At 40.8% G+C, this 18,489-nt stretch overlaps 1 protein-coding gene across 5 annotated transcripts in view; it reads left to right on the top strand.

Annotated features, from left to right (window-relative positions):
- The window catches only part of FARP1 (FERM, ARH/RhoGEF and pleckstrin domain protein 1), a 215,737-nt gene that overhangs the window by 153,719 nt on the left and 43,529 nt on the right, over positions 1 to 18,489 (top strand). For 3 of the 5 annotated variants that reach the window (XM_076361913.1, XM_076361905.1, XM_076361939.1), the window contains 7 exons: positions 3,522 to 3,636; positions 4,803 to 4,950; positions 7,640 to 7,735; positions 8,253 to 8,416; positions 10,621 to 10,689; positions 11,430 to 11,505; positions 13,733 to 13,973. In XM_076361913.1, the coding sequence (XP_076218028.1) occupies positions 3,522 to 3,636; positions 4,803 to 4,950; positions 7,640 to 7,735; positions 8,253 to 8,416; positions 10,621 to 10,689; positions 11,430 to 11,505; positions 13,733 to 13,973 (909 nt within the window). The remainder of the gene's footprint in view (positions 1 to 3,521; positions 3,637 to 4,802; positions 4,951 to 7,639; positions 7,736 to 8,252; positions 8,417 to 10,620; positions 10,690 to 11,429; positions 11,506 to 13,732; positions 13,974 to 18,489) is intronic. The other 2 variants (XM_076361931.1, XM_076361921.1) reach the window with 1 other exon arrangement.

The raw sequence follows: 18,489 nt of genomic DNA, 5'->3' as shown, positions 1-18,489 counted from the left end.
ATTCACCCAGAGAGAGACCTAGAGACGTCTCTGTTCATTTGAGGTATTGCTTCATGATCATCCTCTCTTGAGCTGTTATACTTTATATGCATTATTCTCCTTATGATTTCTACTGAGATCCTATTTCATGTCTTATCTCTTATTGATTACTCAATTAAGTTCTTCACTGAACCATCTACAGCTCTGGTGTCTGCTCACAGTGCACCTGCTAGCTTGTTTTCCTAAAGGAACAGCATAAGAGGATAAAATGCAGGATGTCCTTTCACCTTTACAAGCTGTCCCTTTCCCTTCTCCCCACAGTCAAACTCAAATTTAATTCAGTGTTTTTTCAAAATTCCTCCGTTAAACACCTGGCCATTCCCTCGACACACCTGTGCAGGCTGGCAAGAAGCATTCATTTCAAAGTGTGCAAAAATGGCAAATCACCATGATTGCTCTTACACTGCTGAGATGCATTATACTGTTGGATTAAATAATTTTCCTCAGTTGCTGGAAATGATCATGATGCATTTGAAATCTTTCTAGTTCTTTGTCCCCTTTACCTGTGAGCTAGAGGTGCTGAGTAATTCTGAACTGGGATTTTAGAAATCAAGTAGTACTCTCCTTATGGGGAAAGTAAGGTAAGATACTTCTGTACTGAAAAATTGAGTTTTTCCATCATGACAGGAAGAGAGGTGAGAGATTCATCATGCAGAAATGAGACAGTATTCACAAAATCTGAACTTCCATTTTGGGCAGAGGGATGCTGTGCCTCATGGTACACCTGCAGTGCTGCTTCCCCTTGCCATCTCCTGACTGCAAGCTGGACCTTGTTTTTGCTGTTCATGATTTTTCCCCCTCTCCCTTTTTTGTGTAACAGTGTTTGCTAGAAACCTCTGCTAGAAGTTTGCGATGGGCTCATTTATTTATCCATCTTGTGTCTCATGAACATTTTTCTGTGAAAGTTTTCTCTGATAAGAGTCTATAGCTGCATCTTACCCACATGGCTGTCTTTTGTATTTATTTTCTCTCTAGCTTATTATGCAGTAGCAAAAAAAAAATTACTTATTTGTCTGCAACAAAAATAAAACTCTACATCTGATAAGAGTAATGATATCAAAGTGGAAAGATTGAGAATGCAGGAGGTTAGGTACTGTATGACTTATCGATGCTGTGCCTACGAGCGGTTTCTATGGGGGATATCTGATTCCAGGAGGCCCTTCTATTATGTATACAAGCTTATGTCAATGTTATAGACTGTAATTTATATTAAATCATAATATGACAGCAAATAGGTTTCTGTTAAATTAGCATGTATATTACAGAATGAAATTTATATTTGAAACATTCTATTTAAAAATACCTTAAAAGCGTTGTGGAAAGTGTTAGAAGTGAGGGGACACTTTGATACTGCAAATGATGCAGTAAAGTGAGTGTGTGAAGTAAGAAGATGGACTGATTAAAGGAAAAGAGCTGAAATACAAAGCATTAGACATATCAGAAGTGCTAATGCAGACAGAATACGGCGTGGTGTAATCCACTTGCAAGACAAGAAAAAAGGGAGCATCAGTGGAAATCAATCTTTGGCTAAAAGACACGAGAAGATTTTAAAGAAGAGTTATATGTGAGGCTGACTATTCAAGATATAACTCCCTCTCTTCCTAGCAGGAGTGGTACTAGAAAGGCATATAAGGTGGAAAAGGAGGGCTAAGGAGAGAAGGAAAAGCTGTTGAGTATGGGGTCAGAGAGAACAAATTCAGAAGTAACTTGAAAGCCAGGAGGACAATTTTGATAATGGATTTGCGGTTGACAAATGCAGAGAACATTATAGAAATCATGTAAAGGTGAAATAAGAGTCTTCTGTACTCTTGGCCCTGAAGAAAGCCCTACAGAAGGTGGTTTAACTCCATCCATGTACAAAGACGTACAGGGTATGAACTGCATTTTAAAGAATCAAGGCCCGTGTTATTTGAGGTGTTGCAAACCTAGGTGGGCTTATGGCTTCATTAAAGAAGAGAAACTTGCCTGTCATTTGACTTACGGTTGAAAACGGACCCTAAAGATTTGTGACTCTGGGGCGAGTAAAACTGGAGTGAGGGAGCTGCTTCTGAGATGGGGACAAGAGGGACATTTTCCAAAGGAGAATTCTCAAAGATTCTGTAGTATTTCTACTGCCTCAAGGAATGGTTCAGAGCAAATGGGATGAGGGAGAGGGTGGAAGTCAGACAGTCTCAGTTATCAACCCTTTTCTACCTCTGACCTCCAAAGTATAAAAAGTCATCGTGTGGCTGCAGGCAATTTGGGTTGAAAGGTTACTGCTCTGTCATTCATAGATGCTTTGGTCCTCATCTTCCCTGCCTACACAAGGTTATTGCTCCCCCTCTGCATTTGCAGGTACATCTGATCCCAGGCAAACTTTTGTCAGAAATCACCCGCAGTGTTTTAAACATCATCTGAAACCTTTGTTTTTTCTAAACTATCTTATTTTGGACAGAACTGGATTAAGGGATCATTTATATGGGTGGAACTGAGGTGAGGATGAGGCAAGGATCTGAGCTTGGGTCTGTGACATCCTATGTCAATTGTGCAACAACGTGTCTGACCACAACCTGGATTTAATTTGAGGGCGCTGCGTTGTAATTTCACTGACATTATTAAGGTAGCAGCCTTTGTTGTAGCGTTGTTGCTATTATTCCAGCAGGTTTGCAGGCAGAGGCTGCTACGCTGTTCAGTGAAAAAGCTAATAGCAAGATTTTCAGAGGCATTCCAAGAATAGTAGGCAACAAGATAGTAATCTGGGACCCACACATAGATTGTCTACCCCCCCCCCCAAAAAAAAAAAAAAAAAAGGAAATCTCACTGAATGGGCTGCAGAATGGAAGGTGGGTGTGACATACTGTTGCACACACAGTGTTGAATAACTGCAGCAGATGGGAGCAACTTTGAGGAGGAGGGAGACAGAATGTGTCTCAAACTGCTGCAAAATTAGAGGAAGACAAATGTTTCATAACCCCATGAGGTGAAATACATGCCTGCATTCAAACAAGCAAACAAACCCATCTCTTTTCAGATTTTACCCCGAAGATTACAGTGTGGGGCATGGGCCTGGGGAGGAGGCTTGTGCTTGGCTGCTCCAGGGAAAGGCACCTGAGCACCACCATGCCTGTGAGAGAGATGGATGAGTTCTGCTGAATTAGTGCAGTCGTCCCTGTCGCCTCTCCCCCTTATCCCGCACACAAGTCAAGGGAGCGCTGTGATGGCTTCATTTGTTCAGTTGACATCCAACAGCTACTTACTTGGTTGTGGTGGCTGGGAGGAATCCTTGCGCTGCTTCTCATGTATCAGATACCAACACAGAGGAGAAGGGAGGAATGTGTGGAAGATAACATAGTGGGAATCTGAATCATAAAACCATGACACAGCTTGCAAGAAACTATGTTTGCTTCTCTGCCCTCTTCCCAGCTGTCTGCACCTTTTGGATTGCCCAAATAATTCAGATTTAATACAGTGTTTTAATAGACTTTTCTTAAAATTCTCCATAGCTGAGATTGGGGATTTTGATGAAACCATAGATCGTGAACACTTAGCGAAGAACAAGTATATACCTCAGCAAGAAGCACTAGAAGACAAAATCATGGAATTTCACCGTAGTCACATGTAAGACTTTTTTGTTCTTGTTATTTGCCTTCTTTTCCTTTAGAGTAGTTCTGACTGTAAATATATGCTAGATCATAAGTGCAAAAGAGATTTGGACCTCTGAGTTTCTCAAAGGTTACTTCTCAAAAAACGTTCAATGAATTTCCTGAAGGTTTCTCCTGCCTTTCTCCCATCATCATAACAAGATGTTTAAAGAGCAATTGATTTTGATATTCCTTCAAGCATGCCATTATTTTACAGTCTATTTCGTACAAAATGCTTCACTGCTGATTTTGTGCATGCAGGTACGATTGCAAATGATGACTGATCAGTCAGGCATTTCTGACAGCAGTCTTTTTGATTTCAAGGACATTGAATGTTGCTTTTTCACCTTTCCATGCTGTATTTAGAGATGGGTGAAGAAGGGGTTTAATGACAGTTTTAGGAAGAGCACAAAGTGCTTGCAGAATTAGGGATTTGGGGGAATAGGATTCAAGATGATGATGCAAATTGGTATCCTAAGGCCTGGAGAAAAGACTAGTAGTAAGAAGATGGTTAAAAGAATTACAAATAAGGCATAGAAAGGTATTTTTTTGCTGTTGAGAACATGTCAAGACTTGAACAATTTCATTTTGAGCTACATTGAATCAGATGTGAGTGGTAGGGAGTTTTATAGCAGTAGTAATCAGAACTTTTGCATAATTTCATCATGATTAATTTAGTGCTTGTGGGTTCCCAACATTTATGTTGAAGTTTCCATGTCTTCTGTTTTACTTCATTTTGGTATTGCATTCACTTTCACAATGAACAACATCCTTACAAACTTCTGTTTATGATTTTTTTTTTTATAAGGAATATAGCATGTTTTTCCAATGGAAAATACAAAGAGAGGTAGTGAATTCTGTTAATGGTTCAACATCTAGCTGTATCAGGTGTCTCAGAATTGGAGTGATCAAAATTTCTAATAGACTGTAAAATCTGTGGATTCTTTGGTATTGGTTTAGACTAAGATAAAGTTATTGTTCTAGCTGATATAAATCTGGGGACATAGAAAAACCATACGGCTATTATACCTCTGACAGGTTTCAGTCTCTTTGATGAAATGCCTCTTTGTTCTCTGGAGGACCTGTTGATCTCTATTAAAAGGTGTGAAGAATTTGTGTGTCTTCTCTGTTTTCTTTCTCAAGGGGACAGACACCAGCAGAGTCTGACTTCCAGCTTTTGGAGATTGCCCGTCGGCTGGAGATGTATGGAATACGCTTGCATCCAGCCAAGGACAGGGAAGGGACAAAAATCAACCTGGCCGTTGCCAACACAGGCATTCTGGTGTTTCAGGTTAGAGCTGCTCAGGACATGACTTGGTACTTTATAAAGCAGAGAGATTTCTTACAGCGATAAGAATTCAGGACCTCAACCATGTCTAAAAGAATTTGGCTGGGAAAATTCAGGAACTTCCAATTTTTTTCTAACAATGACCTTAAACCTTTTATAGCTGCGTTAGGTCCTTCACTTCCAGGGACTCTTACCTTGTTTGCATGCACAGGGTAGAACTCTATCTGCAGCCACAATGTGCTGTTCAAGATGCAAACTGATCCACAGCTCACAATTTGCAAGTTAGTCATGCTGACACCTCCTACATATAGGAGCAGGTAGGTCTTGTAGGCATAGTGCATAATAAATGGGTGTGAAGCAGGGACAAATAAAACAACAGACAACTGGAGTACATGGAGAAGGATGTAGGAAGTGAATGTAAGCTCTCCATAGCATTACTTTGTCAGTTTCTACCATTTTATTGACCAGCCTTGACCATTCTACCTTTGCTGAATCCATGAATCTTACTTGTTTCCCTAAAAGATCCAAAGTATTTTCCTTACATTTCTTTCCTATCCTACCCCAGTCAGCCTAGTAAATGTTCGTGAAGCATCATTAGTAAATTTATCAAATTCTTGTTCTGCAGTTCCCCTTAGGTAAATAAAAAATTGGGCTTTTACAGTTGTGAAGGTACAGATAGTCAGCTGGTGTAAACTGCTTTCACTTCAGATGAACTTATGTCTACTAGCATCCAAAATGCTACTTACCTCACTGTGTGTTAAAAACAGTAAGTAAACTGTTCTTTAAAATGTCCGTTTTTACAATTGTCGGAAAAGACTATTCATTTTAACTTTTTGACTTCAGTTAAAATACTGGTGTTTCCAACCTTATAAAGTACTCAGAGTCCTTTCATTAAGAAAAACAGCAGCAACAAAAAAACCCAGAAATGTCTGACCCAAATGCTCTGAGATCTAAATTTAAAAAAAAAAAAACAACCAAACCTGCTCAACTAAATGGGTTGCTAGTAAAACCCCAAAACTGAAGCATAGCTTGAAGCATGAGAGCACCAGGATGTTGTTAGAAATGCACATAACTCAAATAATTCTATGTTCAGGCCCTTCCCCTGCTCCCCCACAGTATTTTCATCAGCTGAATTAATGAATTGCAAAGCCTTATAAATTAAGACTGTCTTACAGCTGAAAGTATGTGTCCACACAAAACAGCACGGACCTCACCGAGTCCCAGCAGACAGCTGGGATCCTTCCGTAAAGATGTAGCTGCTGGTTGAAGGCCCAAGGCCTGATTTGTAAAGCTCTACAACTCAGTCATCTCTTCTTGTCCTAGTGTGTTTGGGACTTTCAAAACAGGGTTTTTTTGAATTTTCAGAAGAACTTGGAAATTTTGCTGGATCAAGCTCCAAGACTGAATGCTGAAAAGGAAGTCAGGCTCTGACCTGCTGGAGGCTGCCCAGCAATTGGCATCTGGCAGTAGGCTTAGGGCTGCCTTCAAGCACTTCACAGGGCAAGAGCCTTAAGTTCATCTTTTTATTTTGGATATAACTGAGAGAAATTGAAATATGAAGACCTCATTAGAATGACCTCAAGGAAAATAAAGGTTCACTCACAAATGGCATAAGCAGTACTCAGACTTACTTTAAAGCCTGCCATTTATTTAGAAATCGGTGTCAGTGCTGCTGAATATTCTAAGGAAGATTAATTATGTGATTCTTAGACAGCAGGTTGACTTAGCAGAGATCATCATACTGTCATTACTCCTACATCCGTCTGGTGACAGCACCCAAATCAACGTGGGTTTCTGCATTTAGCAATCCTGTAGTAGCTCTCTGAAACTTCTGTGCTGTGCTGTAGGCATGTTTGTATTGAAGTCTTTACTGAACAAACTACTGTAATACATATTTTAAAATAATACCTCCAATTCCTTCTAACACAGATTAAGAACAAGAATTCTGGGGAGTAGGGACTAATGAGGCAGTGGCTGGGAATTGTATTTTGAAGATAATTTCTCTCAGACTTCCTGTTTGCTTCTGGTTTTTGATTGCTTTTTTGGGGGACTTTTTGTCATTTTGTGACTCTTCAGAGACAAGTAATTTATTTAGGTTCCTTTTACTTCTGTTGCTCCCTATGAAAGGTCAAAATACTCACAGTATTTTGCACTTCCAATACAAAACTTTCAGTTGCTGGTTTTTTTCCCCCCAGTTAAGTGATATTTAAAGGGGTGTTTATTTTGCCCTGTAGACAGACAAAGAGGAAAGAAATCTACCCCATCAAAGTGAGGTGACCATGTTAGGTGTCTGGATTCCCTGCATTCTCCGTGGCTGGTAGAAAGAGAAGGAGGCACCTCTGGGAGGTCACTTAGTCCACTGAAAATCAGTCTCTGCACAGTGGAACAAGATAACATCATCTGGGCAAAAGCTGGGCCATCCTGTTTTGTGCAGTGATACTGGGTCAGATACTTTCACATCAACTCAGTATACCTAGTCCTATAAATATGCAAGAGTTTAACCATAAGTACCTGCCTTCAGTCACAACACCAGATGATTATGGTTTGCATTATCAGAGGATGAATGATAAGAAATATCATAATTTCAAGTTAAGTGAATAGATGATTAATTTATGACAAGCTTTCTTCAGTGGTTTAGATTTCTCCATTCAGATCTGGAATGCTTAAACTCTGCTGGCTTTGTTCTCTGCAGGGTCACACCAAGATCAATGCCTTCAACTGGGCTAAGGTTCGAAAGCTGAGCTTCAAGAGGAAACGTTTTCTTATCAAACTACGGCCTGATGTGAATGTAAGTCCTTGTCAGGAATTGATGAAGTTGACAAAAGGTTATTTGGTAAATTTCTACTCACAGATCAAACATAAGTTTTTATCACCTCAAGAAGATTTTTTTTTTTAATTAATTGCTTATGTTCACTGTTGGTATTGCACACATCAGCCTGGCATCTCAGGTGAGCAGTCCCAGCAAAGGAGATGTAAACTGAATGTCAGAGTCATCTTCTGGCTGCGACTCTGGTACTATATCATCAATTCTTAAGTTACAGCATAAACCACCTCTTCTCATTAATGTTAAGACCGCTGCTTTATCTCTCTCATACTTGTCAATGAAAGGAAGTTTGAGCAATAGCTCTGATACTGCCAGGCAGATCAGTGATGTCTCAAAGTGGGAAGGATAGGGCCTGTTAAGCCTGAAAGCAAATGAGTTGGGAGAAAGCTTTTTTTTGTAGCATAGCACCTGTTTCGTCAATGCATCTCTGTAATGTATGTTGCTTGCTTGCTTACATTGCAAATGCTATCTCAATTTTCAGAGTTCGTTCCAGGACACCCTGGAATTCCTTATGGCAAGTCGAGATTTTTGCAAGTCTTTCTGGAAGATCTGTGTGGAGCATCATGCCTTTTTCAGGCTTTTTGAGGAACCTAAACCAAAGCCTAAACCTGTTCTTTTTTCTAGAGGTTCATCATTTAGATTCAGGTAAGACCTGCATTCTTCTTTCCACCTTTGTTACCTCCCCATTTCAAAATCACATCCATAATGATCTAGGATTAAAGGTATTATTTTCAGCTTCCCTTTTTTACATTGTAGTTTGCTCCTTTATATTTTCCATTGCATCTTCTCAGCCAGAACAGTGCAAAGAACACAGTAGGGAAAAAGCCTGCATTCATTTTGTAGTAGCTGTTGCAAAGTAGCTTTCTGGAGATAAGATATAAACTATATAGGTTCCAGCTGGTTTCACATAAGAAAATCCACCTGTGTCCTAAGCAGCACTACCTAGCAACTTTTTGGCACTCTTTGGATCCTCTGCTTCTAGGATGGGATCTTTCCTATGTATCAGAGTAGAGATTTGTATTTTTGTTGCATGTTCCTGTAGTAAACCCACCTCTATGCAGTTAAAAGCAATGGCTTGTCTTTATGCTGAGACCTTTATGCTTGCAAAGGGTTTGTGTGAGATGACCACTTATGCTAAGACCAAGTCTACCTGCAATATTTTTAGAGCTGTAGACAGGTGTCATGGTTTAACCTCAGTTGGCAACTGAGCACCACACAGCCGCTCGCTCACTCCCCCCCGCCCCAGTGGGATGGGGAAGAGAATTGGAAGAGTAAAAGTGAGAAAACTCGTGGGTTGAGATAAAAACAGTTTAATAATTGAAATAAAATAATAATAATAATGTAATAATAATAATACACAAAGCAAGTGATGCACAGTACAATTGCTCACCACCCGCCGACCGATGCCCAGCCAGTCCCCGAGCAGCGGCCCCCCCGGCCAGCTTTTCCCGGTTTATGTACTGAGCATGACGTCACACGGTATGGAATGTCCCTTTGGCCAGTTTGGCTGTGCCCCCTCCCAGCTTCTTGTGCACCTCCAGCCTTCTCAGTGGGTAGAGCATGGGAAGCTGAGAAGTCCTTGACTCGTGTAAGCACTACTTAGCAACAACTAAAACATCGGTGTGTTATCAACATTATTCTCATCTTAAATCCAAAACACAGCACTGTACCAGCTACTAGGAAGGAAATTAACTCTATCCCTGCCGAAACCAGGACAACAGGTTTTTAATAGTTGGGTTATTGGGTTTTTTTGTACACTGGCAGAAGCCTCATTGTGTATGCGGAGGGGGAAATCCTTTTATTTGTACAGTTTATTTTGTTTGTGAAGCTGATACAAGCTGAACAGCCAGAAACCCTCTTTGCTGAGATAAACTGTACACTCTAGTCGCCTTGCACAAGAAGATAGTAGATAGGGCCGTTCTCTCTTCCCACTTTGTTTCCTGCCTGCAGAGTAAATTAATTAAGATGGAAGGACCTGTGTTAGGGTAAACAAGCTATAATTGTTAAGTTTCTGCCCGAGTAAAGAGAAGACTGTAGGTGTATTCAACTTACCTCCTGGTTTGGAGGGCAGGTTTTGGCTACATCCTCCACTCCCTGTGAGCTGTGCTGCATATATTCAGTAACTTTTTCCAGGCCTTGAGGTAATTCAGTTAGTTTAAAGCCTGTAATGAACGGGAAGGATTTAGATCTCTATTGAACATTCTTGAGGTGTGGGTTTTCTTTACTGCTCTCAGTTTCCTCTGGAGTTTGTATCTTTGCACAATAGGAAGTGCTGGGCTTTCTCACTACTTTTTCATGGCCTGTAGCAGAAGGGGAGAGAGTGATTTCCGGCCTAAATCTCTGCAGAAAATGTATGTATGTTTAGTTGATGTGTTTCATATTAGCAACTGAGTCAAGAAATGCATTTCAGTGGTTTTCATCTTGGTTGCAGGGCTTACTGATACCAGGTAAGGCTGGTATTTGACTCTCAAAAGGATTCAGGAATGTTCTTTGTTCATGAGAGGAAAATTTAACCCTTGCTTAACTTTGTATTGTGGTGACTTCCCAGTAATGCAGTACCCTATAAAGGGCACACAACTGAATTTAAGCAGTTCTGAAATGGCATCAAAAAGTAGCTCTGTAGCAAAAAAAGAGGTAAGTAACAGGCAAAATGATAAAAATCTGTGTGTATCTGATCAGGTCCACTTATGATCTTACATGAGTTTTGCTGATAGTGACAAATACTTCTCTGGTTGCTGTGACTTCATATGCAGGCCATATACATGTTTATGATGACCAGGTGGTATATTGTATTAAATGTGGCAAATTCAGTATCTCAGATTGATATTTTAACTGTGGTTTTCTTCCAGTGGTCGGACTCAGAAGCAAGTTCTTGACTACGTTAAAGAAGGAGGGCACAAAAAAGTGCAGTTTGAAAGGTGAGAGGAAATAAATGAACTATCCCCATATGTTTTAATCAAAGAAAAGTTGTGATTTCCTGTTAGTTATATTCTAAGATCTTGGCACCAGTTCAAGTGAAAAATTCCTTCTTTGCTGGTTTGACAGTTTATCACTTGTATAATATCCCCTTGGTCCTGGATGTTTTGGCAGAAGTTGACATAACCTATAGTTTACTTAAAATCAATAGTCTTCAATCTTTTTTTCATCAGTGAGTGTCCTACCATCACAGGTAACTTCCTCCCATATTGATTTGTACCCTTTTCGGTGGGATGCGGTTAACGTATGTGAATAGACATACTCACCTCAGAATAAAACTGAAAGTAACAGGAATAGGTATAGCCAACCTCAAGGGAGAGGTCTCCAGGGAAGGCTTCCAACTTGCTAGAGCCAGTTCTGTCTGAACCCATCTTGCTCACGGTGAGCTGAAAGTAATGGCCAAAATGCCACAAAGACCATGACAACAGTTCATTGCTTATGACTCATGTTCCGGTGATAGACCATTTCTGCTTCAGTGCCTCTCCCTTTTCTTACAATGGTAGGTTTGCAACACATAGCGCATTTAAATTTTACAGAAAGGACGAATGTTAATCTGTTTTGGAGCAAACTTTTATGAAAGCTGCTATTCAAAGGTTTTGTTTTAAAGGAGGCATGTCTCTAGATTCCTGTTTGTAGAAAAAACTGAAATGGCTTCTTACTGTGGTTTTCCTTTCATCTCCAGGAAACACAGCAAGATTCATTCCATCAGGAGTCTGACTGCACAGCCTTCAGAACAGCATACAGAGGTGCCAAAACAAGTCAGTGATGTTGATGAAACCCTGGATCATGTCTTTTAAACACTTCTTGTTACATTACCCTCCACTGATTGCTGTTTTGAAACTCTAGGAGCATAGTTTTCTGCTCACTTTCCATTTAACTGGGAGCCCTGGGTGTCATAAGTGTTAGATTCTGCAAGTAGAACAGGTTCATTTCCACTATGGAGCAGAGTTGCTTCCAGACAACCAGACAAATAGAAATGGTGAGCTTGTCTGAGCTGTACTAATGACCATCTGAAAAATTGCAATCCATGGTGTTACTTCTGGGGTCCTAGCTTGTAGCTGGTTATTGCATCTGGGAAAAGATTAATTCTTTTCCTTTACTGGGGGGGTCTTGGTTGCCCATGACAGGGTGTTTTGTTGTGTTAACCAGGGAGGAGAAGAATTATTTCCTCAGAAAAAATACAGCTCTGGACTTTTAAGCTATTATCTCTGGTAGATACCTAATATGTTTGTCTTATGTTAATAGCTGTTACGCGTTAGGAGTTTGCAAATCCAATAGTGGTGAGGTTGCAGCAGCTGCATGTTCCCAGGTCCAGCCAGTAGTAAGGCTGAGCACGTATTCACAGTAGGCACCTGCATAAATGCACATATACAATATATATACACATATACGCACAGCCAGCCACACAGGTAAGCACAAATGGAAAACAGCACTCCCACAAGCACAAACAGTGCCAGTGGCCTCACCCTGTTCCACTCTTTGGCTGATCAGGATGAAAGTTCATTAGTGGATGTCCTGGTTAATTAAAAATAGTATACATGTATATGATGTGGATCCCTCCTGCAACTGGTCTTAGACACTCGGTCTATCCAGTAGCAGGCCCCTGGATCCTCAGGTCGCCCAGTGGCTGGTACCTGGACATACAAGCCCCCAAGGCTCACAGACCCACTCCAATTGTCGGTACTCAGATCTATACACACACACACACACGCACATACTATGGGTACCTCCAGTAATTCATCTTAGACACCCAGTCTACCCATTAACTGACAGCTGGGTACCCTGGTTCCCAGTTACCTCATGCACAGACACATGCACATCAAAGGTGACTCTCCAATAGCTGGTCCAGACTTATGACATTACCAGTAATTCACCTCCAGGCCCCATGGTCTTTCCAGTGTCTGGTCTGACTTATGACTGCTCCAGTACTTGGCTCCCAACTCTCTTATCCTACTCGCCAACTAGTCCAGTTTAATGTTTGCTAGCAATTGCACGTTGACCTACCCACCCAATCAGTATGCACGTGCTCTCGTCTCTCAAGTTGCTGGCATCCCAGACACACCCAGACCATGGGCAGATGGCTCTACTGGGACAGTCCCCAGAGGAGCCAGGTCAGGGAGGTCCATTTCCCTGACTAGGTTATTGGGGTTGCTCCACCTGTCAGTATTTGTGCTCATCTGTGTTTGTGGAGGCGAACCTTTAATCACCTAACCTTACATTAGGTAGAGCTTAAATGGCAGGAGCAAGCTACTAGGTTAATATATTTAAGAATGCTGTACGCACCTTCACCTTCCTTCCATTGCTTCCTTTTGATATTCACAGGCTCTCTCATTCCTGCAAATCTAAGAACTTCAGAGAATTATGCTATAAATGCAGCCCATTTCAAATATCTTTTAGCATTTTAATATTGCTAAGACAAGCTCAGGTAGATGGAGCATGGCTACTGGGCAGATGCAACATATTTCTGTGTGCAGAAAAGCCAGCCCAGGAGTTAGTGGCAAGTATGCTCCAGGGATTGACTATGGAGTGTTCAAAAGCCCACACATGGCTTTTTTAGTGTATGTAAGTAGGCTGTGCAAAATTTGTCTTACGCGTTTATCTTTTTTGTCCCTCCAGCTTCTCAGAGTAGTGTGAACAGGTTGATGTTCTTAGTGTTGATGGATGCCTTAGGGCATTGAAACACCTCAAATACCCCTTTTTACATATCACCATGTTCTGTCTGCCTTCTCTTCCCTTGCTTAGTTTATGTATTTTTCTGTTCTTAAGATCAGAGACGTCTTTTTTTTCTTCTAATTCATTTTGAAGCTTGGGTTACCTCTTCCGCTTTCAAGAGACTCCTATGTTGCTGCAAGATGCAGTGCAAAATTCTGGTGCGTAATTACACATAGCCTTTTCCTTCTGGCTCCCTTCCCTCCCAAACCCCTCCCCTCCCACCCCTCCCTCTCCCTTTGTCTCCCCCTTGCCTTCCCTCCTTTATCTTTTCAGAGCTCTAGCTTTGCCTATGGAGACGACAATGATGCTGCAGCAGTGCAGAGCTGCCGGCAAGGGAAGGAATTGAAGGCTTCAACAGAAGACACTGGACAGCACAAGAGCCCTTCCTTGAAGAAGAGCCCAAAGGAAGGCAGAAAGGTGGATGGAGCAGTGGTGTCAACAGTGGAGGAAGAAGAGGAGGCTGCTAAGGACAGGATGCAGCAGAACAGACCTCAGTCACAGCAACCAAGCACAGGTCCAGCTTCCAGGGCTGCTCATGGCAGCAGCACCTCCATTCCTTTCATTGACTGCAGTGATGTAGATAGCGAGTATGATCTCCTCAGAGGACAAATAACCCGGTCATATTCCCAAACAAATGACAATTATGAGGGTGATTTGACCAGTGGTGCCTATATTCACTATAGAGATGAAAATCGCAATAGAACTAGATACAGGGATTCCTCAGCCTCTATAAAGTCTTCCCAGTATCTCTCTGAAGAGTACCTTGATGATAACCCAGCTAATCTCTCCTTCTACAGTGGAGGAAGCCCCAGGATGCCAAGGCACAGCTCACTGGTTGACGAAATGTTTAGAGAGCCAGGGAGCCGTAGTCCACTGGCCACTCCATTGCCTCCCAGTAGCAAAGGGTCAAGCCCTAACATGAGCCTGAGTAGAACTGGCTCTCAGGGTTATGTCTCAGAAAATGGGCATGACTGCAGGGTGAGGACTGGGGAGGAGGACAGCCATGCCAGTAGCTGCCATGGGTATGGCAGATATTCTCCAGGTTCTCAACAGCCTCGTGCACAGAAAATCCCAAATCTCTGCAATAAATCAGTTACAGATCCATTTATCCTGAGCCAGATATCCTCAACCCCTAGGCAGGAGTATAGATCAGAGAGGTATCGTAAAGGAGACAGGGTGGCTAAGATGTCTTCTCCAGAAGGCAAAATGATGGCCAATGGTATGCCAGCTGGGGCACAGTCAAAGCAGAGCCCAGTCATGCAGTCGCTGCATGCCAGTGGCATGATGGATCACATGGCTGGAATCCAGATGATGGAGGGCTCCACCAGCAGTGGGACAGAATCTAGCGATTCTGACTCGGAAATCATTAACCCCTTCACTCACCCCCTGGTGTTTGGAAATCCCATTGTGCTGAGTTCCTCTCCCATGCCTAGAAATAAGTACTCCTTTGGAAGCCTTCAGCTTGATGAGGAGATAGCGGAGGATGTGTCTGTTGGCCTCAGTGATGAAGATGGTGTGCAGGTCTTCAGCTGCTAGGGACTGGGACATATGAGACCAGTGGATACTGTGATTGCTCGTTAGAGTGATTGCATCTTCTGGGGCTCATGAAGAGTGGCTGGTAATAATTTCAGCGCATGGGCTATTTCAAATGTTATCATTGTACTGACCAGCCAGAGGGAAGGGATGCTAGAAACACAATAATAAGGATAAGTCTCAGTGAAGCTTAACAGTAATGCATCTCCTCTGAAAGGCAGGAAGAGAGGAAAATTATTGCTGATTTAGGTACTTTTGTAAGACTTTATACACTCACCTATTCTTTGTATGAAGTCATATTTTAGGTATATATTGTAGCTTTGACACTTGACTAGTTATTTTGACAAAACAAACAAAAATGAAATTAAGTAGGTACGTTGTGCTCTTTTGTATGTCTATTACAATTTTTTTCTCTCCCATATAAGGAGAGCAACTTACGAGTGCCTCAACAGAGTTGGAGGAAAAAAAATAAACTTACAGCCAAATGCAGGCAGCTTGATATTCAAGACCAAGATTTGTTGAAATCTTCAAATATGCTGGAAAATCTTTTCATATCAAGAATGTGTTTGGTCTACTCATCTTTATAACCCATTTTATAATCTTAACTAATGAACTGAGGATACAAATTAGGCTTATATACAGGAACAATGACAGTATTGGCTTTTTCTTCAGTGGGTTCAACAGGCTGATTTGGTGATGGAGATTTTGAAACTCCAAACTCTTCCTTGGGCAAGAAAGAGAACAAGATGAAAGATATAATTCAAGTGAAAAAAACTTAGATTGAAACAGCTCTAATGAAAAGTAGTATGCGTATTACTTGCGAGGCAATCCTTTCTATCCTTTATCAGTGTGATATAAAGATTAATTGCAAGAGATTTTTTCCCCTTATTCTTTCAGTGGAATTATTCACAGAGACATCAAAGTTCTGTTGTGGGTGATTTGGGGGGGGGCGCGGTTTGGAGATGGTGGCTGTTTGATTTTAGTTTTTGCTTTGATCATGAAAAATCTTTATCTGTACAGGATCCAATTAGTTTGTCATAGGCTATTTTTTTTAAGAGTGCCACCTCATAAATTTTTCATCCCCTGACACAGAGAATGATGGGACTAACTGTGGTCCAGGCTGATTGTCTTCTGTACTGTACATAGAGTAGCGAGATTTTGGCACATATGCAGAAGGGCAGAGAGACTAATTCTTTGTAAAATTCCTTTTCACAGGCTAAAAGTATTGAGAGTTAGGGCTGTATGCTAATAAAATCTGATTCTAGTTTCTCCGAGTTAATTAAGAAAATCCAGATGAAAGGTCTCCAGTATGGAAAGTGTCCTGCAGTTAGTAGAGCTGGGAGACAAGATGTGCTCTTTAACACTGGCCTTAATTTTAACTTTTATATATTTTTCTTGTGGGGTAAGGGAACTAAATTTGAGAGTTTTAAGTGATGAACAACAGCATTGACTGAACTGCAGGTCACTTGCAGTGGTCTGCATCATGCAGTACATGCATGCAGCAATGATGAATCCACCTACATAAGTACTGATGAACAAGTTACAGGACTTTGTAAATCTAGACAATATAAAATTTTCAAGATTGTTTTTACAAAAATAATAAAATAAGAGGTCTTTTTAATTTTTCTAATGCCTTGGTCTATGCACATTTTAACAGAGTTTAATCTGAGTGAAGGATATTTAAAAAGATACCTACAATAGTTAGGCATGTCTTGTTATATACTTTACTTTTTGCAGTAAAATATATCTTTGTGTAAATATAAGTTTTAACCTGCTCATCCCCTTTAGTGTGTTGGTTTTCTTAAAGATTAGATACCTCATTTTTGAACAGGAATGATTTAAAGCATCTCTTTAGACAGTGATATTTTGGTGACAGGGAATGCTCTCGTTTGTTCCTGTAGTTTAAAGCATGAATCTAGAAACGGCGAGATTGATAATTAGCGAAAAGCTTGCTTGTATATTATTCTAAAAGAAGGTGGTTTGTGCTTTGGATTTAGAATAGCTGTAAAATAATTGCCTTGAACTTCTCAATATTTAAGATGAAATATAGCTAGTTGAAGCCTGCATTAGCAGATAGCGTGAGCATGGGGAATGGGTGCATGAGTCTCCTTTTGATATTTTTGCTGCCGGTGCAGCAAAAGTACCAGTAGTTACATTATACAGTGAAGTAATAGAAGTCTGGACAGATGAATTAATTGTTTTGTTAGGCAGTAAAGTTAGAGTTCAAGTAATGGATTTTCAACAAAAGGATTTGCAGTTGTTTCTGCTACTTAAGAAAAGTGGATAGATTTCATATTGTTTGGATTTAAGTGAATATAAAATTTTGTAAGTGGTGTTTATTATTTTGCATCCTTTCAAATACTGTTTTCAGGCCTGATTTCTTCTCTCATACGCCTACAAAGATAATGGATTCATAATTTTACAAGAACAGCTGGAGTTAGCTTAGTTGCTAATAAAGTATCTCAACAGCTTTCTTTTTTCCTTTTGAATATTATTCTCAAAAATGAAATATGAGGATTTCTCTCCGACTATTTTCTATCATCTGGTATTTTTTCAACTTTAAGTGTTTAAGTGATTGTAATTTTAACACGTCGAATTCTTCCAGTTTGAAGAAATAAAGTTTCGAAATTACATAGGATCATTTCATTTAGGATGAATCATTTTTGCAGCATTCTTATGCCACTGAAGTTCAGTTTAATATCAGTAGACAAGCATTTAATTAAAAACAGTCTGTGTGCCAAATTCCTCCACCAGACATGTGGTTCATATCTGGGTGCTTGCCAAGAATGGCAAGTGAGAGAGCAGTTTTAAATTGACGTTTTCCCATAGGATCAGGTCCCTCAGAATTCATCTAGGAGTTTGTTTCTGTTGGACAAATACAGAAAGGCCTTCGAGGAAAGAACAGAAACTTTTGGGCAAGAATGCAGATGAGATGACATGGGGGAATTCTTGTTGTTCTAGTTCACAAAGCACACAGGGGAAGAGGAGTCTGTCATTTCAAGTTAGTCATTGCAAGCATTGATTAATCTGCATACCCTGGTCAATGGCAGTGGTCTAAGCATGCCTGTGTCTCAAGTCTAACAGAGGTAGCTATAGACCAAGTAAAAGATTTGATTCTCCCACCAATTCCAGTAGATTTTGGAGTGTGGCTGATGGTACTTCAGATTCGCCGTTCTAAATTTTTTTATTCACAAGAATTAACTTTTAAATCCCATACTCTTGAAGTGCCCGCATATCCTTAAGCAGTTACTACAAAAGAGGGAGCTGAACCCCAGCAAGATCGAGTAGCTATGTCTACTCCAAATGAGTAGTCCTGAGCCACCCATCTTCTGTCCTTCCAAAGGATGTGGAGGAAGGCCTCTTGTTGGGCTGTCCAGATGGCTTATCACAGTGCTGAACCGACTCTGTCCACGTAGTTGGATGAATATGGAGTCTAGTTGCAAAAGCAGTTTAGGGGTTTGTCCCAAAATAATCTGCAGATGTGGTTAGCAACTTAG

Source organism: Aptenodytes patagonicus, chromosome 1 (genome assembly GCF_965638725.1).
Source record: "Aptenodytes patagonicus chromosome 1, bAptPat1.pri.cur, whole genome shotgun sequence".
Taxonomy (NCBI): Eukaryota; Metazoa; Chordata; class Aves; order Sphenisciformes; family Spheniscidae; genus Aptenodytes; species Aptenodytes patagonicus.
This window is presented reverse-complemented; position numbering and strand designations above follow the sequence as displayed.